We start from the raw sequence: 18,637 nt of genomic DNA on the forward strand, positions 1-18,637 counted from the left end.
GAGTTCTTATGTTCTCGATACATATACGTTATTCCTTCACTCGTTCACGTACAAATAAATACGTTGTATCGAGGTATACATAAACTTCAATTGAACTATTACGTACAGTTCAAAAATCTCATAACTGTGTTATTATCGCAGTAAATCTTTAATGGCCTTGATATGTATTTGGCAGTTATGAGTCCAATGATCAAATGTCTCAACAACATTAAATGACATGTCGCTCTATAAACTGAAATTTACTCAGCTATCCTTGTTGAGGTCATCCTTAGCACTTGTTTTTGACTCTTCCAATAAATAGGCCCACTTGACAACATGAAAATATATCTCACAGTTTACATACTAGTTTCTTTGCATTTCACAAAGTCTGATTCTGAGTGTCTAATAACTACTGGGTTTCAGTTCTAGTATAAGTTAATTTGTAGTACTCTTTCATTCCTGTAGATATCGCAATACTTTCTTAGCAACTTTTCAGTAATGTAGGCCATGAGTAACATGAATTCTAACTAACATGCCACATATATATGCGATATCTAGTTGAGTACAAACTTGAGCATACGTTAAGCTTTCTATTATGGAAGCATAAGGACTTTGCCTCATTTCCTCATGTTCAACCTCAGCTCTTGAACATTGATGAGACTCATAATTATCAACCCTTAATCATAGGAGTGACCGTGGGGAGCAAGGTTGCATATTGAACCTACTGAGTACATGTTCAATTTATGCCTTCTGAGATAATGCTAATATCCCACCGGCTCAATCTCGGTGAATTTCAATTTCTTTAACATACACCGAGATCTTTCGTGTCAAAGCTTCTAGATAGAAAACATTTTGACTCATGCAACAAATCAACATTATTACTTGTTAAAAGGATATCATCAACCTAAAGCACAAGTAAAGTAAAATTGCTCCCACTCATCTTATGGTACACTCAGTGATCTACCTGATTTCTAATGAAGTTGTGTTTCTTCATTACTTCATCAGTTTTAAATACCCTTAACGAGATACATTCTTAATCCCATAAATACATTTCTTGAGTTTACAAACTAAGTTTTCTCGGCCTTCAGATATAAAACCTTGAGTTTGAGCCATGAACACATCTTCATGTAAATCTCCATTAAGAAATGTTGTTTCGACGTCCATTTAGTGTAACTCTAAGTCAAAATGAGCTACTAAGGCCATTACGATACTTAGGCTGATTCAAACGAGTTTCAATCAATAATTCCGTTTAGTACTTTAACAAGTTCCCAAACGTCACTTTTGCTCATTGAGTTCAACTCATCTTTCATTGCTTCCCCTCAATGAGCTGATTGGTCATGAGTAATGGCATCCTCAAATGATTCGGGGTAATTGAATTTCCCTAAGTCAAAATCAGCCTCATTCAAATAGATATAATAATCGCCATAATTTGTGGGCTGCATTTGTCGTTGTGACATGCGCAACGGCTGTTAAATTTCTTTTGGTTCAACATTAGTCACGGGGTTCGGTTCATTTTCCTCGACATTAATCGGATGATCATGAGAATTAATTCAAGGTGTCAAGTGGCGTATTAATCTGGATGTGCGCATGAATTATTGGTGTCGCATCTCGAGCCTCTTGAATCTCAATTCTTCTACATGAATCGCTCCCACCGTTGTTAGCATTTTCAAGAAACTCTGCATGGTGTATCTCGATAATTCTGGCATTGTTAGACGTACAATAGATACGTAACCCTTATATCATTATGGGTACTCAATGAAGGAGAAACTAATGTTTTTTTTAGGTCCAGTTTTCGTGTTCAGGATTGTATAGCTTTGTTTCAGCTAGACATCACCTAAACCCGCAAATATTATAAACTGGGTTTTCTTCATGTCCAGATTTCATATGGTGTAGTAAAATCATCAATGTAAATACTGAATGATTTATGACCACCAATGCTCAAAGGAAAACATCCACATAATGCTAATAATCTGGTACTTCGCGTGGCACCCTTCTTATTTCCTTTGGTCATATGGGCCTATATGCATTCTACACATTGTTCAAAAATATGAGAAAATGAGATGTGGTAGAAATTCATCTTTCACAAGTCTAGTCATTATGTCTCGTGAAATGTGACCTAAACGTTGGTGCCACAATATTGATGAGGTTTCTGGATCTCAATTTCACTTATTATGAATTACATTCTCATTACCATTAAATGATAATAGAGATTCTGAAGAATGATCATCTAAACATAACTTGAAGAGGTTTCCCTCAATACAATCATTTTCAACAACACGAGAAACTTTAATAGTCAGTCAATGCTTGATAAACCTGGTATTACTGATGTTGTTGATGTTATGGATATAGATGAGATCAATAATGATAATTTTGACAGTGGTGATGATGTTGATGATATAACTACTCAAAGAAAGAAGAGAATCAGAGAATTAATGCAGCAAGAAGGAGAATCAAACATAGGAAAAACTTTTTTCTATGTTGGACAAACGTTCAGTACCAAACATGAATTCAAACAACAATCCCAGTTACATGCCATGGAGAGTAAAAGGGAAATTGTACTTGTAAAAAATGATGACAGACGATTAAAAGGTGTCTGCTGGGGGGAAAGGTATGAAGAGCAACAGGATGGGTAACAATTATTGGATGGGCAACAGTCATTGTGTTGTGTTGCTTCTACACTAAAACCAATGTATAAGAAGCCAATTGCTAAAACTAAAAAAAAAAAAAAAAAAAAAAAAAAACCTAAGAAACTCCTAGATCAGATCAAGAAAAAAGTTGGAGGAAGAGAGAGATGAATATAGAATGTCCTTGGGAGATTTATGTATCCAAAGTTGGTAAATCAGAAACATGGCAAGTGAAGACATTTCATGATGAACACAAGTGTTTATTCTCAAGAGATATTCTACAGTGTACTTATGAGTTCCTTGCAAGCAAATTGGTTGACAAAATTCCATCTAATCCAAACTTACCTACTAAAGCAGTCAAGGTACAATTTGAGTCTGAGTATGGGGTTAATATTACAAAACAAAAGGCATATAGAGCATTGAAGTTGGAAATAAAAACTGTCCAATGAGATTATCAGGAGCAATATAGTCATTTAAGGGATTATTTGTTAGAGTTGGTTAAATGTAACCCAGACATAACTGTGATCCTGATTTACCTACTAGGGTTTTCAAGAGAGTTTATATAAGCCTTTGTCCATTAAAGAAGGGTTTTAAAGCTTTGGGTACGGATCTTATTGGTTTAGATGGTGCATTTATGAAGGAACCAACAACTGGACATGTTTTAACAACATTTGGTGTTGATTCAAACAATGGAATATATCCAGTAGCTTATGCTATTGTAGAGTCACAAAGTTGTAATTCATGGAGCCAGTTCCTTGATTATCTTGGTAAAAACTTGGAATTGAATAAGAGATCAAACTTCACTTTCATTAGTGACAGGCAAAAGGTAATTTATTAACTTTGATAATTTAATTAATTTATTATTTTTTGAATTTATGTTTAAATATATGTATATTTTTTATAGGGTCTAATAAATGCTGTTGAAAGGATTTATCCTAGTGCTAAGCATAGATTCTGTTTAAGGCACTTGCAACAAAACATGAAAAAAAATTGGAATGGAAAGGCATACAAAGATCATTTGTGGAGGTGTGCTACAACTACTACTGTACCTAAATTTGAACTTTGTATGCAGGATCTGAGAAGGTTTAATAAAGGTTGTTGGGATTATTTGGTTAAGATAAAACCCCAACATTGGGCAAGAAGTCATTTCTCAGGTATGCACAATTTGATATTTTTTTAATGATTTGTTAATGACCTCATAATGTTAATGATGCTGATAATGATTGCTAATGAAAATTGTTTTCAATATAGGGAGGGCAAAAACTGATATACTTCTCAACAATATGTGTGAAGTTTTAAATAGATGGTTAGTAGATGGTAGAGATAAGCCAATCATAACTGCACTGGAGTTTATTAGAGAATACCTTATGAAGAGAATAGTTAATGTTCATAATACAATTTCCAAGTGTAGTGGACCATTAACCCCTGGTGCTACCAAAGTGTTTGAAGGAATAAAGAAAGAAGCTGAGAAATATACTGTCATGTTTATTGGGAGCAACAAATATCAAGTTAATGGACCACATGATGATCAATGTGTGGTTCACATGGAGCACACGTCATGTGTATGCAGAAAGTGAGAGCTAACAGGTATGCCTTGCAAACATGTTGTGGCTGTCTTATGGAACATGTTTGCTTATGGAACATGGTGCATCTGGAAGTGGAGTGCAGAAAAAAATGAAAGGAAAAAGTGGCTAGACTTGAATATGTGTTAAACCCTGTTTTGATTGTGTTTTGAACCTATTTCTAGTTCATGAATATTTTTTTTATCTGTTTAGAACCTGTTTTAAAGGTGGTTTAAATGTTTATGTTTTTTTTCATGAAGCTGTTTGGTATAGACCTAAACAAATTTGTTTATGTTTGACTTTGGATCATTATGAATTCATAAATCTGTTATGAACCTATTTCTTAATATGTTTTGAAAGGTTTTTTAATGTGTTCTGGATGTATTCAATGAGTATGTTTTAGCCTTTAGAAATTTATCCTTGAAATTCATGCTTAGTAATGTCATGAACTTAGGTTTTTGGATGAGTTTGAGTAAATATGGTCAAACTAATGGAATTGTCAACGGGTGTTGAATCTGTCCTTACTTGACTGTTGTTGACTGCACATATGAATTGTTGAATCTATCCTTACTTGACTGTTGTTGACTGCACATATAAATATGTTTATTTTGACTGTTGTTGACCACTAAATTTGAATTGATGAATAATATGTTTGTTTTTGGAAGTTTCTTGATGAAAGTGTCAAAAAAATTTGTGTCAAAAGATAAAAAGTGTACTACATCAGAAGAGTCAATAGTGTAAAAAGTTCAATTTGAATAAAATTTGCCATAGTTTGACTGATGTTGACCATATAATAAGTTTTATAGTTATAATGTGTTAAAAGTGTCAATACAGTCAAAGGTGTTAAAAGTGTCATAAAGGAACAAATTTGTTAATGCATTCTTACTTGTCAATACAGTCAAAATGTTGAAATTGTCAATACAATCAAAGTATTAAAAGTGTCAATACAGTTAACATGTAGAAATTGTCAAAACAGTCAATAATGTCAAACTGACAAAGTGTTAACACATTCTTATTTGTCAACTTGTTATAAGTGTCAAAACAGTTATACTTTGTCAACTTGATTTTAGTGTAAAAAAATTATACTAGTTGAACTTTACTAAACTTGATTGTAAGATGGTGCTTTTAGTTGTTTTTTATTTTTTTGGTTAACGTTGGTGGAATCAAAGCATGATCCAAGCCATTTGTGGATCATAAAACAGTCATTTTTTGGGTATCTGACTATTTTTAAACAACACAACACATCTTACAATTATCATACTAGGGTCTTTGAACCATAACTGTGTTTATACACAATACCATACTAGACTTATCTTTGAATGTTGTATTACCAATGAGTCTTGTATTATATTGACTTTATGCAACTCATTTTGCAATAACAGTATCTACACATGATGAATTTATGTACTAGCATACACATGAGTGCATACCTCAACAAATGCTCAAATTGGATCAAAAGGTATAAAGTACAGTAAACTGCAGTTTAAATTTATCAAAGAATACACAAATGCTCAGCTTTTCAGTCAAAAGGAATTCCATTCAATTGATGTTTACTAAATTACATTCAAATGCATTACATTAAACTGAGAAATCGAACCAAAGCTAACAAACCAAATTAATTCTACTTCTTCATTACATATAAACAAAAAAAAATCCAATTAATAACTTGTAACAACAATAACTTTCTTGAATTGATTTGTAGTTCAGTATTTGACTTCTTTAATCATGGAATTGTGTTGACTGACCGAGCACACATGGTGGGTCTAACCAAGAAAAAAAACCTGCATTTAGAGCACTTTACAAAAGAAAATACAAATCAACAATCAAACAAAACGAAATTGAAATAAACTAATTTTTATCTTACCTTAATCTGACAATTATAGTAACGACGACATGGATTTCGTGAACTCCATGAAGTTCGAATGACTGGATGAATACAACCAACAATATTCGATTAGATCTTGGGAACGATTTGCTTCAATTTGGGAATTAGGGTTCCTTTCAATGGATACCCGTAAACTGAGTTGGGGTATAAAACGGGTCCAGGTTTAATTTAAACACAAAATTTAGGGTAAACAATGGTTCAAGAAGAAAAGACGAATACACCCTTAGTGTGCAAATCACGTGACTTGGTATAACCTGAATGAAACTAACGGTGTGAAATCCTGGGACCAGACGTGATGTTTTTTCATAACTTGGGACCAACGGTGATGAAATTAAAGTTTATGTCCTATCTTGATTTCTAGTGCAAAGTTCGTGGACCAACGGTGATATTTTTTTCTTTTTTTAATTAAAATGCGTATATCGATGATTGTCAATAGCTTTTATTAAATGAAAAGTAAGTGATATAAAAATATTATAAAAATTTCACTGAAAAATAGTTTTTGGTAAGAATTTTTTTGAAAAACAAGTTTCATTTATTTTCTTGTATTATTTACCTTTAATTTAGGCCTAAATGATGGGTACTAAAATATTTAAGTAAACCACATGAGAACCATATAAGTTATATATATAAAAAAAAGAAGAAAAAATGAAAGTTAGAAAAAGGACCCAGGTTCGGTGGGGGCATAACAAAACTGAGTGTATTTTCGGTAAACTTTAGTATATATTATAATTATAATTATAATATAATGATTTTTTATGAGAATATAATAATAAATCACTAAAATACCACCGTAACTGTAAAATATGATAGATACAATATACACCGATGAAAACGACTTTCCTTTATGAATGGAAAACAGTTATTTCACCGATGAATTCATCTAAATTTTCTTCTACATCATTTTTAATCGTTCTATAACGGTTCGGATCACTTGCAAAGCGAAAAGTTGTAATCCCTAAAAATTTAGGATTCGATTCACGAATTGAAAAATAAGGATGTGATTTCAAATCAAATCTCAGAGAACCTTGTGTTGGAAGAAGAAAATGGTGAAGGAAGAAATCAAGAACATGTTATTGATTCCGAAAAGGACAATATGGTGAAAGAGAAAGAAACCGAACCCATGATGGGCAATTTGGGCAAGAACACTGCTGTTGATATTGTGATGAAATCAACCACTGTAAATAAGTGCACCAGCATGTGCTTCCAAAGTCCAACGACATGTGCACCTTATGTTTGTCGAGAACCCATTAATTCTCATAGTTTGATACCCATTAGTACCAGTGATGGCATATATGGACTTTTATGGCACTTTTGATATGGGTTCATGATCAACAAAGAAAATTTCAACCATATTACCTTGTGTCATATCACTACATAACCCATCATAACTATCATCTTCCCCTAATACCTCTAAACTATACAATTGACCATTACACTTGTGCCCTGGTGCATGCTTTTCATCACGACGAAAAACATAAATTCTTTGACGTTTTATTTTCTATTCCTTTCCGAGTTAACATTATTCTAGTTGTATTTTGCTCGGTCCTTGTGTTGTATGGGTACCTGTTAAAGCATTCGCTGGTAATGTGACGATTTTACTTGAATTTGTGCCATAATAATTGTTTCTTGCACGATAGTTGATTGTATTACTTTTGAGGTTAAAAGGATTAGATTATACCTTTATTGAAGTATGCAATTGGGTTGTAACATCCCGCCTTTTTCCGTTAAATTTATTTTAACACCGTCTTTTTTTTAGATAATATCTTTCGTTATCTAAATTCGTATCCCCTGTTAATAAGTGTTTCCAATATTTTCGTTATTTAATTATAACATCTCTCGTTTACTCTAGCATTTTTTTTTTAAAATAATTCGTTTGGTTAATTCACGCACCCGCTTTCAAACTCGAGGGACCATTTGTGCCAAATGACCAAACTTGACCAAGTGAGTCAACTAGTCAATCACCTCCCCACCACTCATTCATTTCATCACCCACCACCATATTCACACTTCCATTTTTACTCTCAAACACCCAATTCACTAATTCATCATCTAAATCCGATCTAGCAATCAAACATCGAAACAAATTACATATTTGTGATCCTTGCATCATCCTCTTCAATTTGGTACCAATTTCACTACTTTTAGGTAACTTTCTAAAAACTCTAGCTTTCTCTAAATTCATTTTATAGACTTGAAATGGTGTTAATTAGTGTATATGGCTTATTGTGATGTCGTATATGTAATTTGTATGCTCGATCTTGTTATTTGATATAACTAGCATGAACACTTGAAATGGGTTAGTTAACTCTTTGATTTTGGTTGATTAAATGTTGTTAGATGTTAAACCTTATGTGTTAAAAGTGTTACTAGCATCATTAGCTTCGTTTTGGTATGTTGGATGACATGAAAACCTTACATTAACATGATTATCGATTTTGTGATTCTTGGTTAGGGTTTGATAGATTTTAAAACGAACTTTTGATGCATTAAATGCTTTGAAATGTTGTTGGAAAGTGTTTAGTTGTATTCTATGCGTAATTACCTATGAAACGGCGTATTATATATTGTAGTAAGTTCCCAAATCATGAAATGCGTTTTACGAACTTGAAACTAGAATGATGAACTTTTAACGATCATTCGACGAGAGTTGGTCATTTAAAATGATGTGATTGTTTGATGATATGTGTTTAGTTGTATTCCTCATTAAAATACCTTTCCAACGATGTATGATATGCATTTTAAGTGTTTGCGGTTCATAATTTGTGTTTGAATGAGTTTTGGTTCGTGCACTTGTGAATTTTCTGCAACTTCAGCTGACCAGAATAACTTATACAATAACTTGCAAACTTACAATACCGCTATTTTACATATAGCATGAAATATAGCACATAAAACTTTGATACAAAGTAGTTGCGAAGATAATTCTAGTTAATAAATAAGGCGTTCAGCAAAGGCAATAAAGACACGTAAATCATACGTCCAGAAACAAGTCATGCATTCTGGTTTTACTAATACCACTTCCCATCCTTGGTTTTGTGGAACATAACCGTTGTGACCGATAGTAAGACAATGTGTTGTAACGTCGTCAAAAGGATGAAGGTTACGTAATGACCAACAGTCTCGTAATAACCTAAAAACCGCCATCCAAAACCTTGGACGCCGTCCAGTCCTTCACTACTGGACACCGTCCAGCCATTTTGGACGCCGTCCAAATGAGCTGCAGATTTCTGCTCAACTTGGTCATTTCACGTTTAATTCCAACTATGCAACGCAACTTTGATTAACATGAAACTTGACTAACATGTTTATATATGATTACTAATTGGAGAAAAATTGTCGGATACCCGACCCCGTTGACTTTGACTTTGACCTTGACCAAGTTTGACTTTTAGTCAAACTTGACCAAACACTTATGCAATCGTTTTAACGTGCTTTTATACTTATATCTTGCATGAAACTTGATAACGTGATTCACATGCTATATAATCGAGTCGTAACGAGCCATAGGACTAATTGAACACATTTCGCCCGACCTTGTGTCGTAACCCGTAATTGATACAACTTATTTGTTTAGGTCGAGGCTAAACAACTTTCATTGCACAACGTTTAATTTCAAACACTTAGGCGTGTAACTACGGTGAGATCATAGTCCCATCTTTTCAACAACTTTTATACTTTTAATTAATGGGATGAGAAACATATACGGTTTATACTTTTATACGTTGAACACAAGTACGAAAACAAACATTCCACGTACGAGTTAGAACAAAAATCCTCAAGTCCAATTATCATTAGTTACACTTGTAGGGTGTAAGCGAGAACTTATGTTGTGTGGCTATACGGGTTTGACGAACCCTCATTCGGATGAATGAAACGTATTTTTGGGATATAGTGTAGGTTCTAACACTATGATGCAGATGTACTATTCAGTTAAGCCTTGGTAATTGGGTGCTCGTGATACAAACAACAACTTTTGAAATGTAAACGATTTGGATAATCACCTTATACTAAATCTTGTGGTTCAAAAACTTACTTTTACAAATACACCTATGATTTCACCTAACGTTTTTCGTTGACAGTTTTCTATATGTTTCTCAGGTTCATACTTGGCTACTTGATACATGCTTCCGCATATTTTGATTACTTGCTTGGGGTCAAGCATACATGCATACGCTAGTGATAACACCTTTGGATTCAAACTTAAAGCATACATACTTACGCTATTTATAGAAATCGTGATTTTCAACTTATATTATGTCTCAAGTCATTTCAATTATACCTTATTACTTTTGTAAACTTAAACTTATTGTTGAACCGTTTGGTAACTTAAAACTTTGCAAGTCTTACACGTTTCAAATGAATGCGGCATAATTTTGGTCAAACGCGTCTCATTTAGGGACTATGACCACGTAACGGGACCTAAGTTAACGGCGCCGTCAATGGCGATTTTGTCGGGTCATTACATGTGTTATGTTGTAATTTAGCCAAACCATAGGCATCTTTCATCGTTTTTCGCTTAAACATTCTAACAGTTAACTCAACATCCTTCTGCAGTCCAGCAAGAAATAAACTAATAGCATGTTTTGAACTCAATTCTACTTTATTCAACAATGCTTCAAACTACTCATAATAGCGTTGCACAGATCCAGTTGGTATGAGATTCTTTAACTCTGATAATGGATCTTCAGTTGTGGCCCCAAATCTCTTCAAAATAGCTTCTTCATATACTCTCCATTCTATTTCTTCACCATGAATCTTAACAAACTGTTGATGCCATGTTAAAGCCCTTTTTGTGCAGATGTATTGAAACCACACGAATCTTTTCTTAATCCTCTATTCAATCCACTACAAGGAATTGAATTACACATGTAGATATATTCTCTGACATCTTCAGCCTCAAAACATGGAAATTCTATTGTAGTATATTTGTTGTAGTGCAATCCTCCTTTACGACTAGTACCTTCTCCACCATTCTTTAATTTCCGAATATCATCTGTAAACTAGTGATGTTGAATCAACATTTGGTCTATTCTTCCATTGATATTGTTTATAGCTTGATTTAGCTCTACCATAGCTACTTTGAAATACTCCATCATAGTTTCTTCTTCTTTTTACCAGATGCTCATGTAGACATCACCATTTCAGTTGATAACTTGCAAAAATTCGTTCGATTTCTCAAGAAAGAGCTCTGGCACCACTTGAGATGATTTTAATTTGTTCAACCTAAATTCACCGAACCGCAATTGAGCTCAAACACCTCAATCTAGAAACTAAGGTTTCAAAATTAACTTCGAAAATGAAATAAATTTTAGTGATCAAAATTCATACAATGGATAGTTGTTACAAGATTTGATTGAGATATCTATTAGAATGACAAAATTTGAATTACACATTGCAATCTTATACTCCATTTTTCTCATTCCAATAGTCCACTTTCTGTTTTCAAAGTCTTTTGTATTAAACTTTGACTCAAAATATTTTTGTTTATGTTATATATTATTCGAAGAAATTTATATGAATGAATTAATGTTCAAATGTGTTTTCATTGGTATAACTTTCATCAAATAACATATAACACAAATAAAGTTATTTTAGGTCAAAGTCGAGCAAAAAAGACCTTAAAAGTAAAAACTGGACTATTGAAATGAGACGGAGGGAGTAACTATTTAATACTAATTTTTAGCTAAAACGACATTTAATTTTGTTACAACTCCTTTGTTAATGAAAACACGTGACCATGACATTTAATTTTGTTATTGGTTAGATTTTTTAAGTTTAAATTAATCAGAAAAAATATTGTCTCTCTTGTTATTTTTGGAGATGATGAAGACTAGAATGGTGTTGATGATGATTAAGTGAACTAGGTGAAAGATAACGTTGATAAAATGACAAAAATGCTCTCACATGTATTAAAAGAATAAGTTTAAATTACTGTAAATGTGAAGGTAAGGAAAACAATATGAAATAAGATAGATTGCAAAAGAGAATGTGTATCGATTGAGTTATATTATGAATCACGTACATGCATGGGTTTAAATACAAGGAAAAAGGTAAAGAATATTAAATGTTAGCCTAATAAAACAAACATGCTAGATATAAAGGAGATATCATATCACTCTATATTAAATGCAAGATATCTATAAATTTGGAAATATCCCATAAATCAAGGGATTATGCTGCACTAATTTTAACACTCCCCCTTAGTGCAAACTCTCGATCAAAAATTCCCAACGCTTCTCGAAATTCCATGAACTTAGTTTTCATTAGAGCTTTAGTAAAGATGTCGGCTACTTGAGCATTTGTCCTTACGTTTGCTAGCTCGATCTCCCCGCTAAGAACCTTTTCACGAATAAAATGATATCTCATTTCTATATGCTTAGTACGGGCATGAAACACAGGATTCGAAGCAAGCTTGATTGCACTTTCGTTGTCACATTTCAATTTGACAACATAATCTACTTTTTCAAGTATGTCACCAATCAATCTTCTTAACCAAATACATTCTTGAGCCGCCATCATTGCAGCTATGTATTCTGCTTCCGTGCTAGACAAAGCAACAACATATTGCTTCTTGCTACACCATGAAATAACCGCGAAACCCATGTTAAAACAGTAACCCGAAGTTGAATGGCGATCATTTGCGTCTCCCATCCAATCTGCATCCACGAAACCATTTAACAAAACATCGTCACACTTCTTGTACCACAAACCGTGACCCATTGATCCTTTCACATAACGAAGGATCCTTTTTATTGCATCAAGATGAACATTAGTTGGACATTGCATAAATTGAGAAACAATGCCAACCGAGTAAGAAATTTCCTGCCTTGTGATGGTTAGATAGATCAACTTCACATCCTTGAGCTATTTTCCTTGATCTTTCTTCATTTTGAGGTTTGGTTCCATTGGAGTAGTCATAGGCTTTGACTCCCCCATGTTGAAACGTTCCAAGAGACTTCTTGCATAACCCCTTTGAGAGAAAAAGTATCCGTTTTCTAATTTATCAACTTCCAAGCCAAGAAAACATCCAATCTCCCCCAGATTCTTCATTTCAAAACGAACCGAAAGATCATCACTTAAACGAGAGATTTCGGACTCATTTTCTCCGGTGATAATCATGTCATCAACATATAATAACACCAAAACATGGAAACCTGATTCTTTCTTTACAAACAAACTAGAATCCACATCAGAAATCTTAAAACCACAAAAGACAAGGTATTGTGCAACCTTACCATACCAAGCTCTCGGAGCTTGTTTCAAGCCATAAAGAGCTTTCTTTAACAGGCACACATATTTTGGAAATTGATTTGAAATGAACCCAATAGGTTGTTCCATGAACACCTCACGATCAAGCTCTCCATATAGAAAAGCATTCTTCACATCAAGTTGCCACAATTTCCACCCTTTGTAAGCCGCTAGTGAGATTATTGTTCTCACCGTTACCATTTTAGCCACGAGGCTAAAAGTTTCCTCATAATCAAGCCCATAACTTTGACAAAAGCCAAGAGCCACCAACCGAGCCCTGAACCTATTAATAGTTCCATCTAAGTTCTTCTTCAAACGGTAGACCCATTTGCAAGTAACCGGTTTACATGCTTCCGGTTTCTTGACAAGCTCCCAAGTTTCATTCTTTTCCAATGCATCAATTTCCTCTTGCATTGCTTTTCTCCAATCCGAAGAATCTTTAGCTTCTTCATAACATGTTGGTTCTTCGGTTAAGCCACCTGAAAAGAAACAAGTTGTGACTGTGTTCACCTCATAGTCACTTAGATGTCTTGGTTGTCTCTTTTCTCTTGTTGACCTTCTAACTTGAGTTGGTACTTCTTCACTAGGTGTCTCTTTTTGAGTTTGAGAAATACCATCGTTCTCACTTTCTTCTTGAGTGTCGAAGCTAGGAAACATAAATTTGTAATCTCTATTTTCTTCACCATTTTTGCTTGATTCAGAAAATTGAGAAGACACTTCATCAAATACCACATCTCTTGAAGTGGTAAACTTCTTTGTTTCTAGATCCATACACCTCCAACCTTTCCTGTGAGAATCATAACCAACAAAAATACACCTTGGAGCTTTTGGGTCAAGTTTGGTTCGGTTAGATTTGGGAACATGAACATAACAAATAGAACCAAACACCCTAAAATAGCTTACATTAGGCTTTTCACCATAAGCTAGCTCAAAAGATGATTTTTGTGTACCTGGCCAAGATGGTAATCGATTAGACACATGACAAGCACATTGAAGTGCTTCCGCCCATAGCTCCCTAGGCAACCCCTTGTCATGTAACCAAGATAAGCATATTGAAACAAGATAAGCAATCTTTCTTTCTGAAACCCTATTTTGTTGTGGAGTATCTGGACAAGTCATTTGGCGAGAAATACCATTTGTTTTACAATAAGTAAAGAAATCATTTGACATGAATTCTCCACCATTATCACTCCTAAGAGCTTTTACCTTTCTCCCAAATTCTGATTCTACCGCTTCTTTGAATTTTATGAACTTTGATAAGGCTTCGCTTTTCTCCTTTAGGAATTTCACCCAAGTAAACCTAGAATAGTCATCAATTAACACCATGACATAGCAATGACCGCTATAACTTGGTGTTTTTGTTGGCCCTATCAAGTCCGTATGAATCAAGTCAAGCTATAACCGAGTAACAACTTCACATCCTTGAGCTATTTTCCTTGATCTTTCTTCATTTTGAGGTTTGGTTCCATTGGAGTAGTCATAGGCTTTGACTCCCCCATGTTGAAACGTTCCAAGAGACTTCTTGCATAACCCCTTTGAGAGAAAAAGTACCCGTTTTCTAATTTATCAACTTCCAAGCCAAGAAAACATCCAATCTCCCCCAGATTCTTCATTTCAAAACGAACCGAAAGATTATCACTTAAACGAGAGATTTCTGACTCATTTTCTCCGGTGATAATCATGTCATCAACATATAATAACACCAAAACATGAAAACCCGATTCTTTCTTTACAAACAAACTAGAATCCACATCAGAAATCTTAAAACCACAAAAGACAAGGTATTGTGCAACCTTACCATACCAAGCTCTCGGAGCTTGTTTCAAGCCATAAAGAGCTTTCTTTAACAGGCACACATATTTTGGAAATTGATTTGAAATGAACCCAATAGGTTGTTCCATGAACACCTCACGATCAAGCTCTCCATATAGAAAAGCATTTTTCACATCAAGTTGCCACAATTTCCACCCTTTGTAAGCTGCTAGTGAGATTATTGTTCTCACCGTTACCATTTTAGCCACGGGGCTAAAAGTTTCCTCATAATCAAGCCCATAACTTTGACAAAAGCCAAGAGCCACCAACCGAGCCCTGAACCTATTAATATTTCCATCTAAGTTCTTCTTCAAACGGTAGACCCATTTGCAAGTAACCGGTTTACATGCTTCCGGTTTCTTGACAAGCTCCCAAGTTTCATTCTTTTCCAATGCATCAATTTCCTCTTGCATTGCTTTTCTCCAATCCGGAGAATCTTTAGCTTCTTCATAACATGTTAGTTCTTCGGTTAAGCCACCTGAAAAGAAACAAGTTGTGACTGTGTTCACCTCATAGTCACTTAGATGTCTTGGTTGTCTCTTTTCTCTTGTTGACCTTCTAACTTGAGTTGGTACTTCTTCACTAGGTGTCTCTTTTTGAGTTTGAGAAACACCATCATTCTCACTTTCTTCTTGAGTGTCGAAGCTAGGAAACATAAATTTGTAATCTCTATTTTCTTCACCATTTTTGCTTGATTCAGAAAATTGAGAAGACACTTCATCAAATACCACATCTCTTGAAGTGGTAAACTTCTTTGTTTCTAGATCCATACACCTCCAACCTTTCCTGTGAGAATCATAACCAACAAAAATACACCTTCGAGCTTTTGGGTCAAGTTTGGTTCGGTTAGATTTGGGAACATGAACATAACAAATAGAACCAAACACCCTAAAATAGCTTACATTAGGCTTTTCACCATAAGCTAGCTCAAAAGATGATTTTTGTATACCTGGCCAAGATGGTAATCGATTAGACACATGACAAGCACATTGAAGTGCTTCCGCCCATAGCTCCCTAGGCAACCCCTTGTCATGTAACCAAGATAAGCATATTGAAACAAGATAAGCAATCTTTCTTTCTGAAACCCTATTTTGTTGTGGAGTATCTGGACAAGTCATTTGGCGAGAAATACCATTTGTTTTACAATAAGTAAAGAAATCATTTGACATGAATTTTCCACCATTATCACTCCTAAGAGCTTTTACCTTTCTCCCAAATTCTGATTCTACCGCTTCTTTGAATTCTATGAACTTTGATAAGGCTTCGCTTTTCTCCTTTAGGAATTTCACCCAAGTAAACCGAGAATAGTCATCAATTAACACCATGACATAGCAATGACCGCTATAACTTGGTGTTTTTGTTGGCCCCATCAAGTCCGTATGAATCAAGTCAAGCAAACCCTGTTTTCGATTTTTTGACTTCTTATATGGAAGTCGATGTGACTTTCCATATTGACATCCTTGGCATATTACTTCCTCACGAACATTCTTTAATTGAGGAATTCCATCAACTAGTTTATGTGAGAATATCTTTTGCAACATTTAATATCCCACATGGCCTAGTCTAGCATGCCAAATAGCTCCGTTGTCGGTTTGACTTGTTTTCTTCACATAAGCCTCACCTGCGGACAACACAAACAAAGAACCTTTCTTTGCTCCCGTGAAAAGAACATCACCCACAATCTCCTTGACATTCTCAAGGACTTTCACATCCGTTGGACCAAAAAGAACATGTTTTCCAGATTCGGTAATTTGAGGTACCGAAACTAGATTCTTGGTCAATTTAGGAACAAGATAAACATCTTCCAAAGTAAAAGTATTATTATTAACATCAATAATAGCATTACCTTCCTTTTTAACCGGATGAGTTGAGTTGTCGGCCGTGATTACAACTCGATTTTGATTGTGATCTCTAACGTCATGAAGAAGAGTTCCATCACCGGTCACATGATGAGAGCAACCCGAATCAATAATCCATTGATTCTTCTTAACAACCGTATCAACGGTAAAACATTGCTCCCATTTGACTTCATCATCATCGTTGCTTGAACAAGCCACGTTTGCTTTTATGACTTTAGAATGACAATATTTCTTGATGTGACCAACCTTCCCGCACTTGTAACATGTGGGAGGTTTCTTTTCATAGTTACTTTTGTAACTAGTTTGCTCTTCTTCTTTTTCTTTGCTAGAAGAACCTTTCTTGAAGTTCTTCCCTTTTGAAAACAATACCGCATCATTTTCAAATCCTTTAGCCATTTGCTTGGCCAAAGCTTCTTGATTAGAGAGCAAATTCTCTAATTCTTCAACCGAAGGTTGAGTAGACCACCCCTGCATAGAGGTTATGAACGGAACATACTCTTTCTTCAAACCGCGAATTAAATATCTTCGCAACCGAGATTCACTAATTTTCTCGTTTGTATCAATCTCTGAAATTCAGAACAAAGAGTTTTCACCCGTAAGAAATATTCAGAAACTGACATACCTTCTTGTCTTCAGATTGCTAACTCATTTTCCAAGAATTGCAACCGTGCGGTATTCTTCTTGGTAAAGAGTTTCTCAAGAGTATCCCAAACCTCCTTTGGCGAGTTAAGATCACGAACGTGTTCTATGAACTCTTTGCTAATTGATGTCCTCAACGCAAAGAGAGCCTTCCTACACTTGATCTTCCATTTTCTTCGTGACTCGCCTTGCTCAAGAGTTTCTACGGGAATTACGGCATCACTTCCGGCCACAAGTTCCCATAGGTCTTGACCTTGGAGTAAGCTTCCATACACATCTTCCAATACTTGTAGTTGTTGCCTACAAGTCTTTCCATGCCGTTGATCATACCACCGTTGTTTACATTTGAGACTTCCATTTTTTATAGCAAGAATTTAGCTTTGTAACTTTGAGTATTTGCACACAAAGATTAATTTTAAAACCAAGCTCTAGATACCATAAAACAATAAGTTTAAATTGCTGTAAATGTGAAGGTAAGAAAAACAATATGAAATAAGATAGATTGCAAAAGAGAATGTGTATTGATTGAGTTATATTATGAATCACGTACATGTATGGGTTTAAATACTAGAAAAAAGGTAAAGAATATTAAATGTTAGTCTGATAAAACAAACATGCTAGATATAAAGGAGATATTATATCACTCTATATTAAATGCAAGATATCTATAAATTTAGAAATATCCCATAAATCAAGGGATTATAGTATCCCATAAATCAAGGGATTATAATATCCTATAAATCAAGGGATTATGTTGCACTAATTTTAACATGTATCATGGTATCACTGACACTAGTGTCCATCATGCCTAGGGACCAACAACGAACTAAGTGTATAGTTGGGTGATCAACCACGTCAAAAATAAATATAATGGATAAACGTAATATATTAGACAAACATGAGGAACCAAACATGTAATTCTTTCTTTTACTAATTAAGGCTACTATAGAAAGTCGTTGGTACCCTTAACAAAATCAATTAGGTTACTACTATATATACAAAGTCGGTTAGTCAGTACCCATGATGCGA

The 18,637-nt window shown here is 34.5% G+C and overlaps 1 protein-coding gene across 1 annotated transcript; it reads left to right on the forward strand.

The window, feature by feature from the left end:
* Positions 1-2,279: 2,279 nt before the first annotated feature.
* LOC139887771 (uncharacterized) lies at positions 2,280-4,180 on the forward strand. The gene is made up of 5 exons (XM_071870828.1): positions 2,280-2,587; positions 2,737-3,027; positions 3,117-3,429; positions 3,508-3,757; positions 3,855-4,180. The coding sequence occupies exons 1-5, from the start codon at positions 2,280-2,282 to the stop codon at positions 4,178-4,180; spliced, it is 1,488 nt and encodes a 495-aa protein (XP_071726929.1).
* Positions 4,181-18,637: the final 14,457 nt, after the last annotated feature.

Source organism: Rutidosis leptorrhynchoides, chromosome 2 (assembly GCF_046630445.1).
Source record: "Rutidosis leptorrhynchoides isolate AG116_Rl617_1_P2 chromosome 2, CSIRO_AGI_Rlap_v1, whole genome shotgun sequence".
Classification (NCBI taxonomy): Eukaryota; Viridiplantae; Streptophyta; class Magnoliopsida; order Asterales; family Asteraceae; genus Rutidosis; species Rutidosis leptorrhynchoides.